The sequence below is a fragment of the Juglans microcarpa x Juglans regia genome, chromosome 8S (genome assembly GCF_004785595.1).
Source record: "Juglans microcarpa x Juglans regia isolate MS1-56 chromosome 8S, Jm3101_v1.0, whole genome shotgun sequence".
Lineage (NCBI taxonomy): Eukaryota > Viridiplantae > Streptophyta > Magnoliopsida > Fagales > Juglandaceae > Juglans > Juglans microcarpa x Juglans regia.
Genome location: NC_054609.1, coordinates 18,297,225 through 18,314,591, shown reverse-complemented (window position 1 = coordinate 18,314,591; position 17,367 = coordinate 18,297,225). Strand labels below are relative to the sequence as shown.

At 35.8% G+C, this 17,367-nt stretch overlaps 2 protein-coding genes across 4 annotated transcripts; both read right to left on the bottom strand.

Annotated features, from left to right (window-relative positions):
* Window positions 1–739: 739 nt before the first annotated feature.
* LOC121243916 lies at window positions 740–5,730 on the bottom strand. 3 transcript variants are annotated; one of them, XM_041141976.1, is made up of 6 exons: window positions 5,278–5,730; window positions 3,911–4,195; window positions 3,603–3,776; window positions 3,358–3,464; window positions 2,196–2,530; window positions 740–1,380 (listed from the first exon to the last, which is right to left on the bottom strand). In XM_041141976.1, the coding sequence occupies exons 1-6, from the start codon at window positions 5,443–5,445 to the stop codon at window positions 791–793; spliced, it is 1,659 nt and encodes a 552-aa protein (XP_040997910.1). In that variant the 5' UTR covers window positions 5,446–5,730; the 3' UTR covers window positions 740–790. The 3 variants fall into 3 exon arrangements, with proteins under 3 accessions (XP_040997910.1, XP_040997911.1, XP_040997909.1); XM_041141977.1 differs by having other exon boundaries at window positions 740–1,404; window positions 3,911–4,111; window positions 5,278–5,682; XM_041141975.1 differs by having other exon boundaries at window positions 740–1,404; window positions 5,278–5,674.
* A 2,629-nt stretch (window positions 5,731–8,359) lies between these two features.
* LOC121243921 (50S ribosomal protein L35, chloroplastic-like) lies at window positions 8,360–11,752 on the bottom strand. Its single transcript, XM_041141982.1, has 3 exons — window positions 11,309–11,752; window positions 10,820–10,936; window positions 8,360–8,691 (listed from the first exon to the last, which is right to left on the bottom strand). Exons 1-3 carry the CDS (start codon window positions 11,570–11,572, stop codon window positions 8,614–8,616), a joined length of 459 nt encoding a protein of 152 aa, XP_040997916.1. The 5' UTR covers window positions 11,573–11,752; the 3' UTR covers window positions 8,360–8,613.
* Window positions 11,753–17,367: the final 5,615 nt, after the last annotated feature.

The window sequence follows — 17,367 nt, the reverse complement described above, 5'->3', positions numbered from 1 at the left end:
ATTTTCTTAATTTATTTATCTGTTGTATTATGGTGGAATGAAAAGTCTCAATAAAAATCCAAAAACAAGAGGAGAAAAAAATTAACAATGGATCGATAGGTTAGACTCATATTCATTGACCAAGTCGAGGAGAGAGTTAAATAAGGAAAAGTTTGCATGCAATCCAACTGGTTTGAGCGTGGAGGTGCAGTTCCTTTCCCTGTTCTTATCTAGAAGTGCCAATCCATAGTGGGGGGCTTACAGCTGGCATGTTGGAAGATTACTTTTGAATTGTCAACTCCTCTCAACTCACTCATTACAATTTTTTTAAATTTCAACACAAAATATTATAAATAATTCAACTTTTTTAAATCTTAAAATAATAATAATATTAAAAAATAATATTTTAACAATATTTTATCAATTCAACTCAACTCAATTCAATATCCAAACAAAGCTTAGAAATTGGCAGGTTAGAATAGAAGACTCGGTTACTCTATAGTGGAGGAAAGTCGGTAAATCAAACGTGTTATCAAGAATGTCAATTCATCTTTAATCTGCCATTAATGTGCCTGAGAAAGTGCTTAAATCTGTTAATAACTTAATAGGGATGTTCTCAGATTTCTAATTTCTATTGGGGGATAAGGCATGGAAAGTGAGAGAAATTAAAATGACTTTGAAGTAAACATAAAGAAAACACACCTGAGAGAGAGAGAGAGAGAGAGAGAGAGAGAGAGAGAGAGAGAGAGAGAGAGAGAGCTTTTGCAATTTAATTTCATTCATGAAATTTCTGGAATGTTAAATAAAAGAACTATCTAGATTTACTCCCACCATCATCTTCTGAAATGTTAAACAAGAACTTTGGGAGGGATGCAATTCTAGGGAGCTGAAGCAGCAGGTCCCCAAAGGAGTCTTTCCTTGACATAGCTGGTACCTGCTTGCTGCCAGATACATCCCTTGTGTCCGCTTCATAAACCTTCAAATCAGCTCTATATTTAGCATCATGCATTTGTTCAGGCTTGTGCTTAACTTCAACGCCGGTTCCACCATCAAGTCCATCGGTGCAACTTTCCCCATTACCCTGGGAATTCTGGACTGAAGCAGAGTCCTTCTGCAGAAGGCAACAGAGGGAATTGACCCTTGACATAAGGGATTTCTCATCAGAAGTGCTGGTTAACTGATTGTCGTTGAGCAGGTACTGAGCAATGTCCGCCAGTATTTCATGAGATTCCGAACCTTCATCAGCAGTTGGTAGAGTTCCAGAAGTCATCTGTTCTGAGATACATTGTCCAATATGGCTCATTAAATCACTCACTGACATGGACGGATGGAGCCCAGTCAGTTTTATCTGGTCCCGGTTTCCTGGACCCATGGAATCAACTGCTTCGGAAGTTCCATTACCTTCAATTGCACGAGTGTCCATCACTAACATGAGAGGCAATCAATTAACCAATTGACGCACAAGGAAGAATACGTAACCAGTATTACTCAGCCCATAACAATACTAAATATCCCTATGAAGATGAGAAATGTTTGCACCCAAGACCTTGGGCTAGGCATAAGTTAGGTATCCAGAAACATTAAAAGGATTAAAATTGAGAACCAAAGGCCTTTGTGGTGCAATCATTTCTCAAATTTGAAACATTCTAAAATGATAAGGCATCAACATAAGAGTTTAAGTAGCCTTGATAGCTCACTAGTTTTGCAGTATCGCACTCTTTTACTCTATTAATAACAAAAAGTTCAATACCATATTTATAAATATTTTTTTTCATAAGTAATACCACATTTATAAATGTTAGATGTACAAAACACAAACAAATAATTTAGAAGCAGTTGTTCAGATGGGCATCATGCAGAAAAGAAAATCACTAATATCAGATAAGATAAACATATTAAATTGCCTTCAGAACATGCATGCAGGTCCTAATTGCCAAAGTTATGTCCAAGTATATATGGAAATTGATAGAATATGATCTGGCTTGCCCATCATTCATTCATGCTTGATGTGCCTACTACAACAACGACGAGGACGTTACATCAAACTAAAAATACGTAATATTAAGCAGTCTTCAGTGCATATAGGCTCCTAACTATTAATTGAAGTGTGGGCAATCAGAGAAAAAATCTATTGCACTTATGAAATCATGTGACAATAAATAGTAAAACAGTATCAATCACCATGCTCGAAACAATGCTCAAGCTTGTCCTTGTACCTGAACTGGGGGAAGGAATTTCTCGTAACCGACTTTCCAATGTCAAACCAGAAGAATCCAGTTTCTGTTCGATCTTCCATGAAGAAGATTGTGTAGTAGTTGGTGATGCTACATCCTGGAAACCAGACATGGATCCTTGACCACTATCCACTTTATCAAAACTATGATCTTTAGATTCTTCTGGGTCTTCAAAAACAGAGGGCCGTGGTTCAAAGTATGGTGAATCCAAAACTCTCTCTGGCTGTTGGCTTAAGAAGTTAAGGCGCATGTCACACTGGATAAGCTTTTCAAAATGCTTGTTTAATGAGCCTTGCGGGCATTGCAGATAATGTTGCCTATAAAACCATAACATCAAAATTTTCCATCAATAAAGCTCACAAAATAAATAGAATGTCTGGACAGTAATGAATCGTGGTAACTTGTCACAAACGATGAAATGAAGCAGCTCACATGTTTAAAAGAGGGTCTTTCCAATGAGTGAGTAATGAGGAGCTCTAAAGGTACCATAATATGAGAGAGAGAGAGGTTATTTACATATATGCTCAGAGGTACACACAAAGTTATGAAACTAGAGAAAAGGGCAAAATGTCCTATTCAATGGGCTGAAGAAAAAAGAGATGATTATTATTATTATTTTTTTGATGTTGGGGAAACTCTCCAAGGCAGAGCCCTTCAGACCCACCCCTGCAGAGTAAACCCCGGTACCGTGGACTGCACCCTCGGAAGTTTCCTTACATGAAACTGGTTAAATTGCTGGCTTTTCACCAGGAGGTGTGGCCCCAAAAGATTGTTTGCACCCATGAGATGTTGAACCTTGGACCTTGAAGGGAGTTATACCCCAAGACCAAGAACTTCACCACTTGGGCCGGAAAAGATTGGATGGAAAAAAAACATACAAGATTAATTAAAGTTGAGAACAATAAGAGCAAAATATTCACGTCATGTTGAATGAAGTATGGGAAAAGAGACTGGAATATCATCCAGCAAACTATAAGCCACCAAGAACAACACAAGTCCTCACTTTTTTTCCTTTTTACAACACAAGTCCTCGCAAAATTAACTTGCCAAGGCTTAATTAGGTAAGAATAGCAAAAGAACACTTTTTGGCAGTCTTAATGTCCAATGTAAAGAGAAATAGAAAAGAAACCTGAACTACAATTACCTGTGCATGCTAGCCTGCCCATCTGTGAAATCTGCAGTAGCCTGCCATAAGGTGTGCTTTCTAGGCTGAGGGTTGGTCTCCCTGAAGAAAAGGGGCTGTCTAGCTAGCTGCACAGGAGATCAGCAGTGTCTTATTGAACCGTTTATACATGTGTGCTCATTGGCGTCTTAATGAAATTCATACCACTTAAAATACAGGTACAGACATGCACGAACAGAGAGAGAAGATCAGAAGGCTATACATACCACGACATTTAATGTACCAGGTGCATTATCAGGACAATTGGCCTTCAGAGCCATAATATCTGACCATTGGATTTCTATTTTACTTTTCAGACCACCTTCAAGAACTTCCCAAACAAGCTTATGCTTAGCAAAGTAACACTTCGCTACTAAATCGCCTTCATATCTTGATTTATACTGCAAATGTTGAGAGTTACATGCAAAATCAGTCAGATTCTCTAAACTCTCAGAATGTGTGCAGCACAAAATCTTAGAAGATTTTCTCTTTTCCTTATTTATTGTTTAGGTAACAGAATAGGAAGTGAAGATACCTCCCAACTCCCAATCCTCAGAAGGGAAGCTGGAAAATTTGAAGCCTTTAGCTTGTCAGTACTACTTGATACAGCAGTTCCTTTACTTTCCTTTTTAGTTATTGCATTGAAACTTTCACTCGTCACAGCTCCTGTACTAGAACCACTCCCTTGAGAAAGCTTCATCTGAATTAAATCTAAGAGCGATGGGCTTTTCCTCAGCTGCAAACCCAACGGGCTAGGCTCATCAAGCGGGTTGTATTGTGAAGGAGGGATAGGGAATGCATTACTTCCATAACTACATTGCTGATTAGTCAACAAGGAAACCGTGTAAAACAAACAATAGAAGAATCCCAATTACTACGGAAAGCAACAGGAACTCTTTAAGTTTTTCAGGCAACAAAAAACCCAATGCAGTATTGATCTAATCAACCAACACTAGTCCATAAACAAAAGCTCTTGAGCTCCTCACAAGTGTCATGATAAATTAGCAATCCCCAACTAAGTCGTGTAGAAACCACAAAATTTAAGGAATTCTTGAAATTGGAGGAGACAAATTTTGTCACAGAAGCTTTTTTTTGGGGGGGGGGGGGGGGGGGGGGGGGGGGGGGGGGGGGGGTGTGGAATCCAAATTACAACAGAAAGTATTGGAAATGGCTTTGAGTCTTTATTGCAACAAATCCATAAAAGTCATCACAAGCAACAAATCTTAGCTAAAACCAAATTCGAAAGAATGCTATTTTTTCCTCGCTACAACACAAGAAACCCAAATAAACACTAAAAACAATATTTTCACTAAGATCAACTCAAATAAAAATGCCCAATTTGGCTGGATGCAAACGTAAATCCTATCAAACTTTAACCAATATCAACTCATGCATAAACACCCCATTCAATTAGGAATGAACCATAAGATATTTAATGAATACAGACAGTTCTAATCGCTTTCCCACAATCTCCCAGGGATCAAACTTACGATGATATGATCGAAGAATCTATCTGACCATGTGCTCTCAGAAAGTTATGTTTGAGAAAGGTAAAAAACAAAGGGAATTAGCAACCCTGTCAATAATCATATATAAAAGTAACACAAATCACTCGGAACGAACTTTTCTTATAGCAAGATAAAAAGCACCCAAATCACCAAACCCAAAGCCACCATTTGGTTTCCCAGGAAGCTGAGAATCAAACAAGGAGAAATTTTTTGATCCAGTTCCGAATTAAGATTTAAATTTGTCAGATGATCAAAAAAACTAGAGATCATACTCATTTGGATATAATTCCCTGTTTTTCTCAGGTATATTATAATTATGTACATAAAGTTTCACAATTCCCCACTGTTTCCCCCGTGTTCTTTGGAACCAAACAAACCAAAATTCATTCTGTACCTCTTGAGAAGCCTGAGAACGCTTCGAGCGCTTAGTGAGTGGCCCGTGCTCTTCTTCCAACGGGTCCTCGATCTCCAACTTCACCGGCTTGTCACGACACGACGCCGTCGGCGGCGGTGTCGTTTCAGACTCTGGCCAGAGATTCACGGATTTGGTCGACTGCACCATCCAAATTTCCCGTAGCGAACCGAAACAGAATCCAGAGGAAAAAGAGAATCAAATTCCCGAGAAACTAACAAAATTTAGTAATTTACAACGAAACCCGAAATAAAAGCTTGGAGATTCTGTAAACCCTAAGACTTGGCGTATTTTTTAACGGTGCCAGAGAGTGACGGCGAGCACGTGTTGTTTTGAACTGGGCGTAAGTCAATTACCGAAACAGCCTCGTAGTTTCGGGGAATATGATCAATATATCGCGAGAAAATGAAGGCTAGTTTCATCATTCGGGTTGAGGTTGTGCGGGCATGCGCTGGCAGACACGCATGAATACAATGGATATTAACGTGGGGCCCAGTCTGTGTCAAATGACGGCGGAGTTTGGCGGAACGACACGTGGCGATCGATCCGATGTTTACTTGTCACGAACGGTATCTTTCGCGGGCACGAGGACTGTTGAGTTGGAGGCGAGAGAATATGAAGTATGGGCGGGTGTTGGTAATTACTGTGAGCCTTTGCCACTACTGCCAAAAGTATGGGTGGGTGCTGGTATTAGAAGAATGTTGTAGGATTAAATATTTATTATTATACACATGAATTGAGATACTGTGTTTGGATGCTAAACTTATTTCAACTCATTATTATAATTTTTTTAAATTTTAATATAAAATATAATAAATAATTTAATTTTTTTAAATTTTAAAATAATAATAATATTAAAATATAATATTCTAACAATATTTTATCATCTCAATTTAACTCAACTCAATTCAACTTAGTTCAACATCTAAACGTAGAATATTTAAACAAAATCTTAAGTTATTTTTTAGTCGGATGTACAGAGCACACAATTTATATCATTTAAATTGTAAGATTTTATTTCTAAAATTCAAATTTTAAAATTTTTCTTTTAAATTAAATTATAACATGTAAACACTTTATTATGTGTATTATCCACACCCGTTTATAAATAAAATTTTTTCTAATATTAAATTCAAATTAAGGCCAAGTTAAGTCTCTTGAAATTTCTTGAAAATAGTTGGATGTACCATAAAAAGTATGTTTTTATGTGAGATTTACCCTTTTTTTAAGAGGAAACTTACCTATCTTAACGTTACACAAATCATTTTTCTTTAAATTTATGATAAATATACCGAAAAAGAATTCATTATTAAATTTTGAGACCATAAGATTTTCCAATAAATTGGAACACTCACCCACAAAATTAGGATTTCTAATATTCTACAAAAAATAATAATAATAATAATAATAATAATTTTAAAAAGAAATTGATACGGATTGTAGTATTAATTCATACATAATCTAAAAGAAAAGATATAAATATATAAAGTAGGTCTTATAATATTTATTTTACTACAAACTCATCCACGTAATCATAAATATTGTGGTATGACTCTTTTTTTATTTTTATTTTTCACTCTAATTCAAGAGATTTTCACTTGTAATCCAACTATTAAACTTACATTATTATATTTTTAGTTGTAAAAATTATATTTCACCCATTTCTGTTTATTTCTTTTTAAATTTTTATTTTTAGTTGTCATATTTTGCTAGTCAGAAAGCACGGATGCCATTGCAAAATATGAATCCTCTTTGATTGTTTTTTGGTTTAATCAGCCAATATTTCTATCTTCCCGGACATTTTCCTTATAACATAAAATTCCTCCGACTTCTTTCTCGTTTACCAAACAGGTTTTTGTTTCAAATGTGTTAATTTGGTGCAAACGCACTGCTACAGGTGGGAGAGCTCATGCAGCTATATATGCAGCCAAAGACGACTTTTGAGAGATGATAAACTCGATTGCTGCACGGAAGTTACCCCAACGGAGGCCATCAATCATGACTCATGGAGCAGATAACAATCTAATGTTGTTGTATAAAAGAAAGAAATCATTGCATTGCATGAACTCAACTCACTTTCATATCTGCATCTCTGTTTTCAAGTAAAAAGGATATAATGCTTATTGTTAAGAAAGAAGACTTTTTAGAACATGTTGGCCTCAATGAACCTGTGATGTGAACAGAATAACTTTATTTTTTGGGTTGTGTTAATACTCTATCTCAAGCTCTTTTCATTCCAATTTATTGATGTGATATTGTCCATCAACGGTCGATTCTTGTTTTTTATAATAATGTCACATCATGTAGTAAGATAAGAGTATATATCATTTTTTTTCTAATTTTTTCATGGAAAATTTTGAAAATTACACCAACTTTAAGACTATAGATACAAAAAGATTATACAAAATAAATTTGTTAAATCTACTTTATAATAAAAGTAACTTTACAATCTGACGTACCAAATCAAACCACATCAATTTATGAGTTTACTTTTGTGTAATCTCTTTGTAATTAAAATATTTTCGTTAAACTGAACACACCTCACTTGTGTTTGGTGTATGACCCAATACCCCCTGCCCCAAACCCTTTTTGTTTTCTTTTTCAAATTCGTTTCTTTACACAACAATATCCTCCTCTATTCATATCCCTCCAACCTCCAATCTATTGTGTCATGAGACTATTTATTGCTCCTAATATGAGACCAAATAACTTCTTTACCAATTGATTAATATATTTATTTGCATTCAATTTCATTAAAAATAAATAAAACACATAATGATACAGAGAATTAGTTCTAGTGCTTTTGATACATAGTCATACTTTCCCAATTGAGTAAAAAATAACTTCACAAATAACACTTTGGAGAAGGCAAAAACAGGGAAGTTTTAGAGAGATAAGCTCTCCTCTCCCCTCCATCTCCATTTCCGAGAGTACAACCGCCGCCTGCCTCCTCTATCTCCCTCTCCCTCTCCAGAGCTATAAAGTGATGGAGGATCAATAAGTCATTTGGTCACATGTATACATGCTTTTTGTTCAGAGAAAATTTCCAACTAGCATTTGAATGCGACTAAAAAAGAACCATCATTCTCTAGCAAATTCTGTTACAAGTACTGCAAACTGTGAGGGTTACGAATGGCGGAGAAACTTCAATTTGATTATGACTAGATAGCAATTCCATGGAATGGAAAACCAATTGTCCTAGATAAGCATGGAAGGATACAATTTCACTTGCCTTTTTCATAAATCTGAGTAAATGATCAACAATTTACAGACCAGATGGGTGTGAGAGTGACTCATAAGATGGATGTTACATCATGTCTACTTTGCATTTCTATCTACTTTCAGATACGGCAAGGCACCAATCACGTTATCATAGTCACTCCGGCTGACTGCATGCTGTGCATGACAATAAACCAAAGAATTGTAAGAAAGCAATGTCATACCGGAATTGACACAGTAATTTTAAAGCTGAGATAATAACATTACTACATGTGAAAGAAAAAGTAACTAACTACTGGTAAGTAAACAGTTATGAAATCATTCAATATACAGTCATTTCATTCCAAGCCAAACATAATATCAAGATCCATTCTTCAAAAGTTAAGACATTAAGGCAAGTTTTCTTTCAAAAAGAAGTTTAATCTAGCATGTTCTACTTATCCATTACTGTGAGAATCCATGTCAGAAACCAACTAGGAATTGAAATGGAATATTGAACACAAAAAACATGTCATAGTACCTCTTGCCCACTTCTAGTCTATTTTCATTAAAATCTTTCAGATCTCACTCTTTCATAATCCCTTACGATCATCACTCAGTTGTAGTCCCACTTAGGTAAGATCTTGGCAGGGATGATTTGGATACTATCTTACCCTTTTGCATTTTTTTTTTTACGTTTGAAAAATTACACTTTAACCTCTCAAACTACAACTCTTCTTGCAAAAGACCACCAAAGTTACCCCTCAAACAACTACCTTTTTTTGGTAATCCATCCAATCCTTTAAGATGTAATTGTTAAGATAATTTTTTGATAAGTAGATGTAATTGTTATAATCATGCCCAGTTCTGCCCATCAAACGGTCAGGTTTCAACAAAAAAAGTAGATAAAATGCAGACTTCTAAAGGGGCAAACTTTCTATGCTGAGAATAATTTACAAATTCCAAAACTGAGCAGGATAGAGAACAGACCCTAAATGCAAAGTTGCATACTAAAGTAATTCATCAATTTCAACAGGAACAGGTGGCCTCCAACAAAAAAAGCTACCGATAAATCATTTTAGCTCAATGTTATCTTTAGATCTTTCTTATGGAAACAGGGTAGAAAACCACTCAATATGACGATAACTTTTAATTTCCTCTAAAGTCCTCAAGCTCCTCCTTTAACCCCCCCCCCCCCCCCCCCCCCCCCCCCCCCCCCCCCCAAAAAAAAAAAAAAAAAACACTATTGGAGCTTCTGGACTGAACACCATAATATGCTTATAACTCCGAAAGAAGTCACCTAACAAAGGCTCACCTAAGAAACTCCACATAACGTGCAGTAAACAAACCAAAATCAGCAAATAACAAAAACAAGAAGGCAATAAAATAAGAGGTAATTCATAATCTCACCTGAGTGAAAATCACATGATACCACAATATTATACAAATGTGATGATTATTTGAACTTAAGGTCTCGTTTGTTTTCACAACTATTCTCATCTCATCTCATCTACTCATTACAACTTTTCCAAATTCTCACACAAAATAAAATAAACAATTCAACTTTTTCAAATTTCAAAATAAAAATAATATTAAAAAAATATATTCTAACAATATTTTATTCAACTTTAAACTTTTATCTTAATTCATCTCATCTCATCTCATCTGCGAAAACAAATGAGGCACAAAGAACCCAATTTTGGCAGAAAATAAAGTCGGAAATACACAAAACTTCAGTATAAACGGACAGACAATCAGACAATGATAGAGGATAGGGAAAAAGAACAGATAACAGGCCCTTTATGCCAAGCAAACACCACTTACTATTTCCTCCTTATCCCTCAACAAACTGGTTTTTAAAGCAAGCTCAGGAAAATATTTACTCTCGACACTTGAAGACCACAGACCACTCCTCGCCCAAGTTTCTATGTTTGAAACTGAGTATCAAGCTTGGGGTTTTAATGAGCCCCGAAACCTCTTTATCTTCCCTAACAGCAATACAAAGGAAATATCTCAAGCCTCTACAAATCGTGTTCACCAGAAAAACATGGAAATATTCCATCAATTTTCCTAACATGTAATTTAATTTGCGTCCATTGTATATAGATGTGCAACACATGCTGAAAAAGATAGACCTTGAGCGTGAATTATGAAAAGAGAATTCTACATCAAATTTAGCACCAAAAAATATTGTCAAAAAAATAGAAGCAAGATAATTTATATAATCGATGGACGGACATGATGTTCCTCAAGAACCCCCATAAGGATTTAAGATCCCTTTTTTTTTCTTCTCATAAATATAGAGATACGTCGTAAAAAAGCGCACCATTTTGGACAGTCGTAATTTCCTCTTGGAGTTCTTCTTATACAGCAAATGTTGCTTTCCAGCTCCCCTCCGAACTATTTTTCCTCTACCCGTCACCCTGAATCGCTTTGCTGAAGCCTATTAGCAAAAACTTCAGCAAAAAATTATCAATTAGGAAGCTAATTTGAAGGCTGAGAATATGTCGGAAAGAGAAAGCAGCCCAAAAGTTTGAACCGCGGGCTGGATTTAATCACCATCCACCCAGAACTGAATTTCCTTAGGAACTGAAAATTCCACGGCATTTTAAAATCTAGTTGGCACCATGTGTTTTTTTATACTGGATTTGTGGGTATTTGAGACTAAATTTGTAGGACTCATGTCTAACCTCATAATTGAATATATCAGTTCGAAAAAAATTCGTCTTTTTAATTCTCCCGAGTTTTCTAAGCAACCAAACGGGACGGAACTAAAATTGAGAGAGAGAGAGAGAGAGAGAGAGCGGAGGGAGACCTTGTGGGTCTTCATTTTGTAGCCTTTGGCAGCGACAACAGTGAGAGAGCGAAGCCTCTGAGGGAGGGGAGCGATTGTGCAGAGCTTCTGAGGAAGAACCCAGCCGAACCCAGAAACGCTACGCGAGGAACTGAGTCGGAGCGAAATCAGCTGGTTGAACGGAGCGAGTTGGACAGAGAGGCTGCGAGGGGCCCGAGCAGAAGGAGGACATAATGTGGGAAGGGCTTTGAAACCCAACGACACCGTTAACGTTGCGCAAGCCATTTTCGTTCGAACCTATTGCTCCGCTTCAAGCATTTGGAGCAGAAGACGAAGGAGAAGAAGAAGCTGCTGCAGTGAGGTGTGCGGTGGATTTTCTCGTGGATAAAGCTTTGGGTACCTCAATCTTTCTTCGAATCTGCGGTGGAGGACAGTGCAAGTGAGTTCATGGTGTCTGATGCTCTCGCTAAGATCACGCCCAAATGTTTTTATTTTTTCTTTTCTTTTTTAAATATTATTTTAGCCCAAATTCTATGTATAGATTAATCTCTAAATTTTAAAGCGATGAGATGAAAAAAAAAAATAGTATAAATAGCAATAAAATGATTTATAGATAATAATAAAATATTTTAAATTAATATATTTCATGAAATTTTTAAAAATATTAAAAAAAAATTAAATAAAAATATTGTTAGAATATAATTTTTTTAAAATTTTTTTAAAATTTACTTTGTTTGAAAGTTTGGTAAAACATTGTTAGGTAATAAGTAGATGAAAAAGTTAATATTTAAAATTTAAAATTATTTATATTTAAAATATGTTCAGATATTAAAATGAGATTAATTAAGATGAGATTATCTCAATATCCAAACGGGCTATACTCTTCAAAGTTTTATCTTTATCAAATCAATCTCTCCATTTAAAAATCATTAAAAAAACTGTCAAAATGACACGACATCACTGATGCGGCATTGCCACGTATCATCTAAAAATAATAAATTACTTCAACACTAAAAATATATAAAGATGAAAAACAAACAAACAAACTTACATATTTTGGTTTTATTTTGCACTATGGAGATGTGAATTGCAACAAGAAACATTGATTTACGTCTAGTTCTAACTTCTTGATAAGTTAAATATTATATTGGTAGTCTAAATACTCAAATATATGTGGAAAATATACAAGATTACAAGCATGGGTCTTGTGTCATGAAATTAATTTATTGGATACCGGCAACCTTGTGTGTGTGTGTATTATATATATATATATATATATAGTCTTAGATACTGATTTATTATATATATATATTAAACATATACACGTTTTAATTTTGTTGGAAATAAGTAGTTGACAACTTGTTTTGCACGTTTAATAATAAGAGAAATAGTATTTATAGTCATAGAATGTATAAGCGTTGCACTATCATTCGAGTAATGCTAAATATAGTAATAGAATACACAAGTATCGTGTAATTTTTTTGAAAGATAGTGAGGTCTATTATTAAAAAATTAGTTTTTTTTATCATGGAGTAATGCTATATACAGTCGTAGAGTGTGATTATCCAGACTGCTACCAGCTATCATGCAATAGTAATGGCTTTGATCTCTTTGATGGAGGCATACATACACCACTTAGACCATTAACATTGGATTCATTATTTTTATTTTCAAAATTTGATGAAAAGTATATATTTTTCATAAATTCAAAACCTCTATATCTATAACCCTACATTGGATTAATCATTAATATTTTTTTTAATAATAATATTTTTAATTTTTTTTTTCATATTTTACAATTACATTAACTATATGTTAATTAATGATTTAATTTGATACTTAAATTATTGTTTCCCAACTTAAATATATTGTGGCTCAAAATTGGGAAACAATAATTTAAGTAAATAAAATAATGGTTATAGAGTGTGAATAGTAAGTCTTCAAATTTGAAAATGAATTGAAATGTACTATAACTCAAAGTTTCAGATTTTAGTATTTGGTGAATCCAATACAGTGATTTTAAACATAAATTTATCAAACTACCCTACAGATTTCATAAATTTTAACATAAAGTCTAATGTAAATGCTCTTAGTGTTCAACATCAACAAACTACCCTACAGATTTCATGCAGGCCAAACTTGGGTCTGTGGATCTACGAACACATGCATGTAGTGTTACATTTGGCATTTGATTTTGGCTCTCAATTTATGTAATGATCATTATTCCCCGTACTTTTGTGCAATGGAATTGTTTAGGATGCGGCTGCATGGCTCAAATACACAAGAGTCCAAGGCTTTGGAGAAGCAGGAAGCTGCACGTCATGGTACCCCAAAACCAGATGCGTCGAAGATAAACATTTGATCTACAAAAAAAACTACTTTACAAACTAACGTAATTTGATCAGGTCTCTTCGTCAGTCTATATTGTCAAACTAATTATCTTTCATCTATTGGTAAACTCTCCAGAGGATTACATTAAGCTCTCGTTTAGATATAAAAACGGTTTTATCTCATCTTATCATTACAATTTTTTCAACTTTCCACACAAAATATAATAAACAATTCAATTTTTTCAAATCTCAAAACAATAATAATATTCAAAAATAAGATTCTAACAATATTTTATTCAACTTTCAACTTTCATCTAAAACCATCTCATCTCACTATCCAAACCGGTCATAAGTCAGTCAATATGCATCCTATCTCCTCATCAAATGTCCAAAGATTTTGCTTCTCTGTGGATAGTATCCATATCAGTTAAACTGACTAGTTAACAGAGATCTTTTGTCATGGTTGAATGCTTGATCAGAAGCAAGTCCCCAAGGCAGAGCTAGAAATTCAATTTTTTGGTGGGGGGAATTGACACTCCTCAATTAGTTCATAAAGTGAAGGGAGTTTATTGAGTACACACACAGACACACAAGAGTTTTTAAAACCTGGCCCCTTCAAGGCTCTTACAATGCTCTGCCCCTGGTCACGACTCACACTTCTAGTCGAACTTTATTAATAGTTGTGTTTGCCAGGATTCCAGAACAAGCTGCATTTCTTTGAACTAGGAAGCCTATCAAGTTGGCTTGGAGAAATTTGTTAAGACTATAAGTTTCAGTATTAAGTTGAAAATGACAACAGTCAAGGATGTACTGAGGTCACTTTTGGTAAACTGACAACAGTCAAAGGATGTGGATGATGAAAATGTTGTATTGGATTCGAGCACGAGTACTTTGAAAATTGAAAGTGTTGGGAACAGTGGTGCTAGATGGTTGCCCCCACTACTTCCCCTGTTTCAGAATCTGCTTTACTTGAAAACACACTATTTTGCCTGATAAAGATGCTCCATTTTTGAAGAAAATGTGGCAGAGAGATTCAAAGATTCTACCCCCGACCTGTTAATATTCCTCCCTTGCTGTCAGTAAATCCTGTGTGTAGGTTTCCTCATCAGGCAGCAACAGCTAGGGTTCCATATGGTCCAAGGCAATATGGTGGCTACAATAGATCAGGAAATTGGGTTGCACGTAATAAATGTTGGGTTTATGCTCCTTTGGAGTCCCACATCGGTGAGGGAAAAATAAAGAGGAGGCCCCATGGCCTATAAAAGGGAGGTTTAGCCTCCTAGTTAAACACATCAAGTTATAAGCTTAATTAGTAACTTGTGACTCTAAGAAAAGTCATCTATTAACTTTTTCTTGTAAAAAGGAAAGAGGTGAGAGTTAAAGTTTTACTAGTGGGAAATCTTTGTGGGTGTCATTTGGGGTGAGGAGAAAAATTGTGTGATTGTAATAATTTTTCACATAGTGTATTTTCTTCTCTGGGTCTGGTGGTTTTTCTCCTATTTTTGAGAGTTTCCACGTAAATTCTTGTGTTGTTATTATTTCTCTGGTTTTCTTCATATTTCACCAAAAAGTAGATCCTGGGGTGAATTTGGTAGGTTCAAATTTCTAACAAGTGGTATCAGAGCCACTAGGTTCTTTTTGGTGGGTGGAGCTTTGGTGTGGTAGTGTGGATACGTACAGTCTAAGGAGGTTCTGTCTAGGAGATTGGTATTTAAGTGGTCCAGTGTGACCCTCCAATCTTTCCTGGGAACCTTGAAGTTCTGTCTAGGCAAGAATAATCTTTCCTGGGAACTTACTTAGTGAGTACCATTCATTTCTACAGTAAAATTCATCGAGGCAATGTCAGGAAGTAAGGCTTCAAATTCTATCAGATATGAGGTGGAGAAATTTGATGGGAGAATCAATTTTGGCTTGTGGCAAGTTCAAGTCAAGGATATTTTTATTCAATCAGGATTACACAAGGCGTTGAAGGGCATACCAATCCCTGAAGTCAGCAGTGATACTAGCGTGACTGATGAAACAAAGAGCAGATCTGTAATGAGCGATGAAGATTGGGAGGATCTGAATTTGAGAGCAGCAAGTGCGATACATCTGTGCTTGGCCAAGAATGTTCTTGTAAATATTCATGGAATATCTACGGCAAAAGAACTCTGGGAAAAGCTCGAAAAATTGTATCAAACAAAGGGCGTCTCAAATCGGGTGTACCTGAAGGAGCAGTTTCATACACTGCAGATGAGTGAAGGTACGACTATTTCAGATCATTTAAGTGTTCTCAATGGCATTGTCTCTGAGCTAGAATCTATTGGAGTTAAAATTGATGATGAGGATTAAGCCTTGAGGCTCATCTGGTCTCTTCCATCTTCCTATGAGCATATGAAGCCTATTTTGATACATGGGAAGGAGAAAATAATTTTTTCAGAAGTTACTAGTAAACTCTTTTCTGAAGAGAGAAGACTAGGTGGTAGAAGAAATGGTTTACCTGGAAACTTAGCATTGGTAGTAGCTGGTAATGGGAAGAGGAAGAACTCCATGAAGATGAAAGTAATCTGCTGGGGGTGTGGACAATCTGTGCACGTCAAGAAAAATTGTCCAAGAAGAGGAGCAGGTTCAACAAGTGGCTCCAAGTCAGTAAATGGAGATACTGGTAATGAAACTAACGTTGTGTCTCTCTCCATGGAAGACGATGTCTGTTAAAGGGACATGTACATCCTCATGACATGCCGCTAATTCCTAAAGTTGCCATGATAGAGGATGTGTTAATGTTAGTGGGTCCACAAGTTTGTACACATGCATTGGTTTGGCATTAATGCAGGGTGTGTGATGAAAATTTATGTCGATGGCTGATGAACTTCCAGGAAAGCCAAATGTGGAAGTTGCACCATAATTTTTCAGCAAGGTTATTTTCGACATGGGCCGAAATTGAAATGCTTGGAATTAGTTTATTCTGAGTGGTTATGCTTTTATGGTGGAGCATGATAGTAGAAGTTATGAAGATCTTCATTGCGGTGGAGCGTGGCTGTGGGATCGACCAAAGTCGCAAGGTGGAGATTGTTGGGTTTATGCTCCTTTGGAGTCCGACATCGGTGAGAGAAAAATAAGGAGGAGGCCCCATGGCCTATAAAAGGGAGGTTTAGCCTCCTAGTTAAACACATCAAGTCATAAGCTTAATTAGTAATTTGTGACTCTAAGAAAAGTTCTCTATTAGCTTTTTCTTGTAAAAAGGAAAGAGGTGAGAGTTAAAATTTTACTAGTGGGAAAGCTTTGTGGGTGTCATTTGGGGTGAGGAGAAAAATTGTGTGATTATAATAATTTTTCACATAGTGTATTTTCTTCTCTGGGTCTGGTGGTTTTTCTCCTATTTTTGGGAGTTTTCACGTAAATTCTTGTGTTGTTATTATTTCTCTAGTTTTCTTCATATTTCACCAAAAAATAAATCCTGGAGTGAATTTGGTAGGTTCAAATTCCTAACAATAAATCTATCCTGGCTATCACAATGGTGAACAAAATGGAGATGGAAATCACTTCAGCCCCCCTAGAATAATGAACCCACATGCAGCTGAGTGGCTATCCAGTATCTCCAAATGGTTTTCCATTGTCCACAAGCGGTGCTCCAATGTCACAAAATGGATACCCAGCATCACCGAATGGTATTCAGTTGACTCAAAATGGTTTTCCAGTATCTTCAATTAGTTCAGTAGAATCACCACCAGTTGTCAATATTGTTGACATTATTGTTGAAAAGGCACCAAT

What these genes read in the sequence shown, in the direction of transcription:
- LOC121243921 (XM_041141982.1), bottom strand. Translation starts at nt 11,572, where the DNA reads ATGGCTTGCGCAACGTTAACGGTGTCGTTGGGTTTCAAAGCCCTTCCC. An exon ending in ACAAAATGAAGACCCACAAG is followed by an intron (nt 10,937 to 11,308) that starts GTCTCCCTCCGC and finishes TTTTGCTAATAG; the next exon opens with GCTTCAGCAAAGCGATTCAG. An exon ending in AATTACGACTGTCCAAAATG is followed by an intron (nt 8,692 to 10,819) that starts GTGCGCTTTTTT and finishes TGTCATGCACAG; the next exon opens with CATGCAGTCAGCCGGAGTGA.
- LOC121243916 (XM_041141975.1), bottom strand. Translation starts at nt 5,445, where the DNA reads ATGGTGCAGTCGACCAAATCCGTGAATCTCTGGCCAGAGTCTGAAACG. An exon ending in TGAGGATTGGGAGTTGGGAG is followed by an intron (nt 3,777 to 3,910) that starts GTATCTTCACTT and finishes CAACATTTGCAG; the next exon opens with TATAAATCAAGATATGAAGG. An exon ending in GGGCAGGCTAGCATGCACAG is followed by an intron (nt 2,531 to 3,357) that starts GTAATTGTAGTT and finishes ATGGTTTTATAG; the next exon opens with GCAACATTATCTGCAATGCC.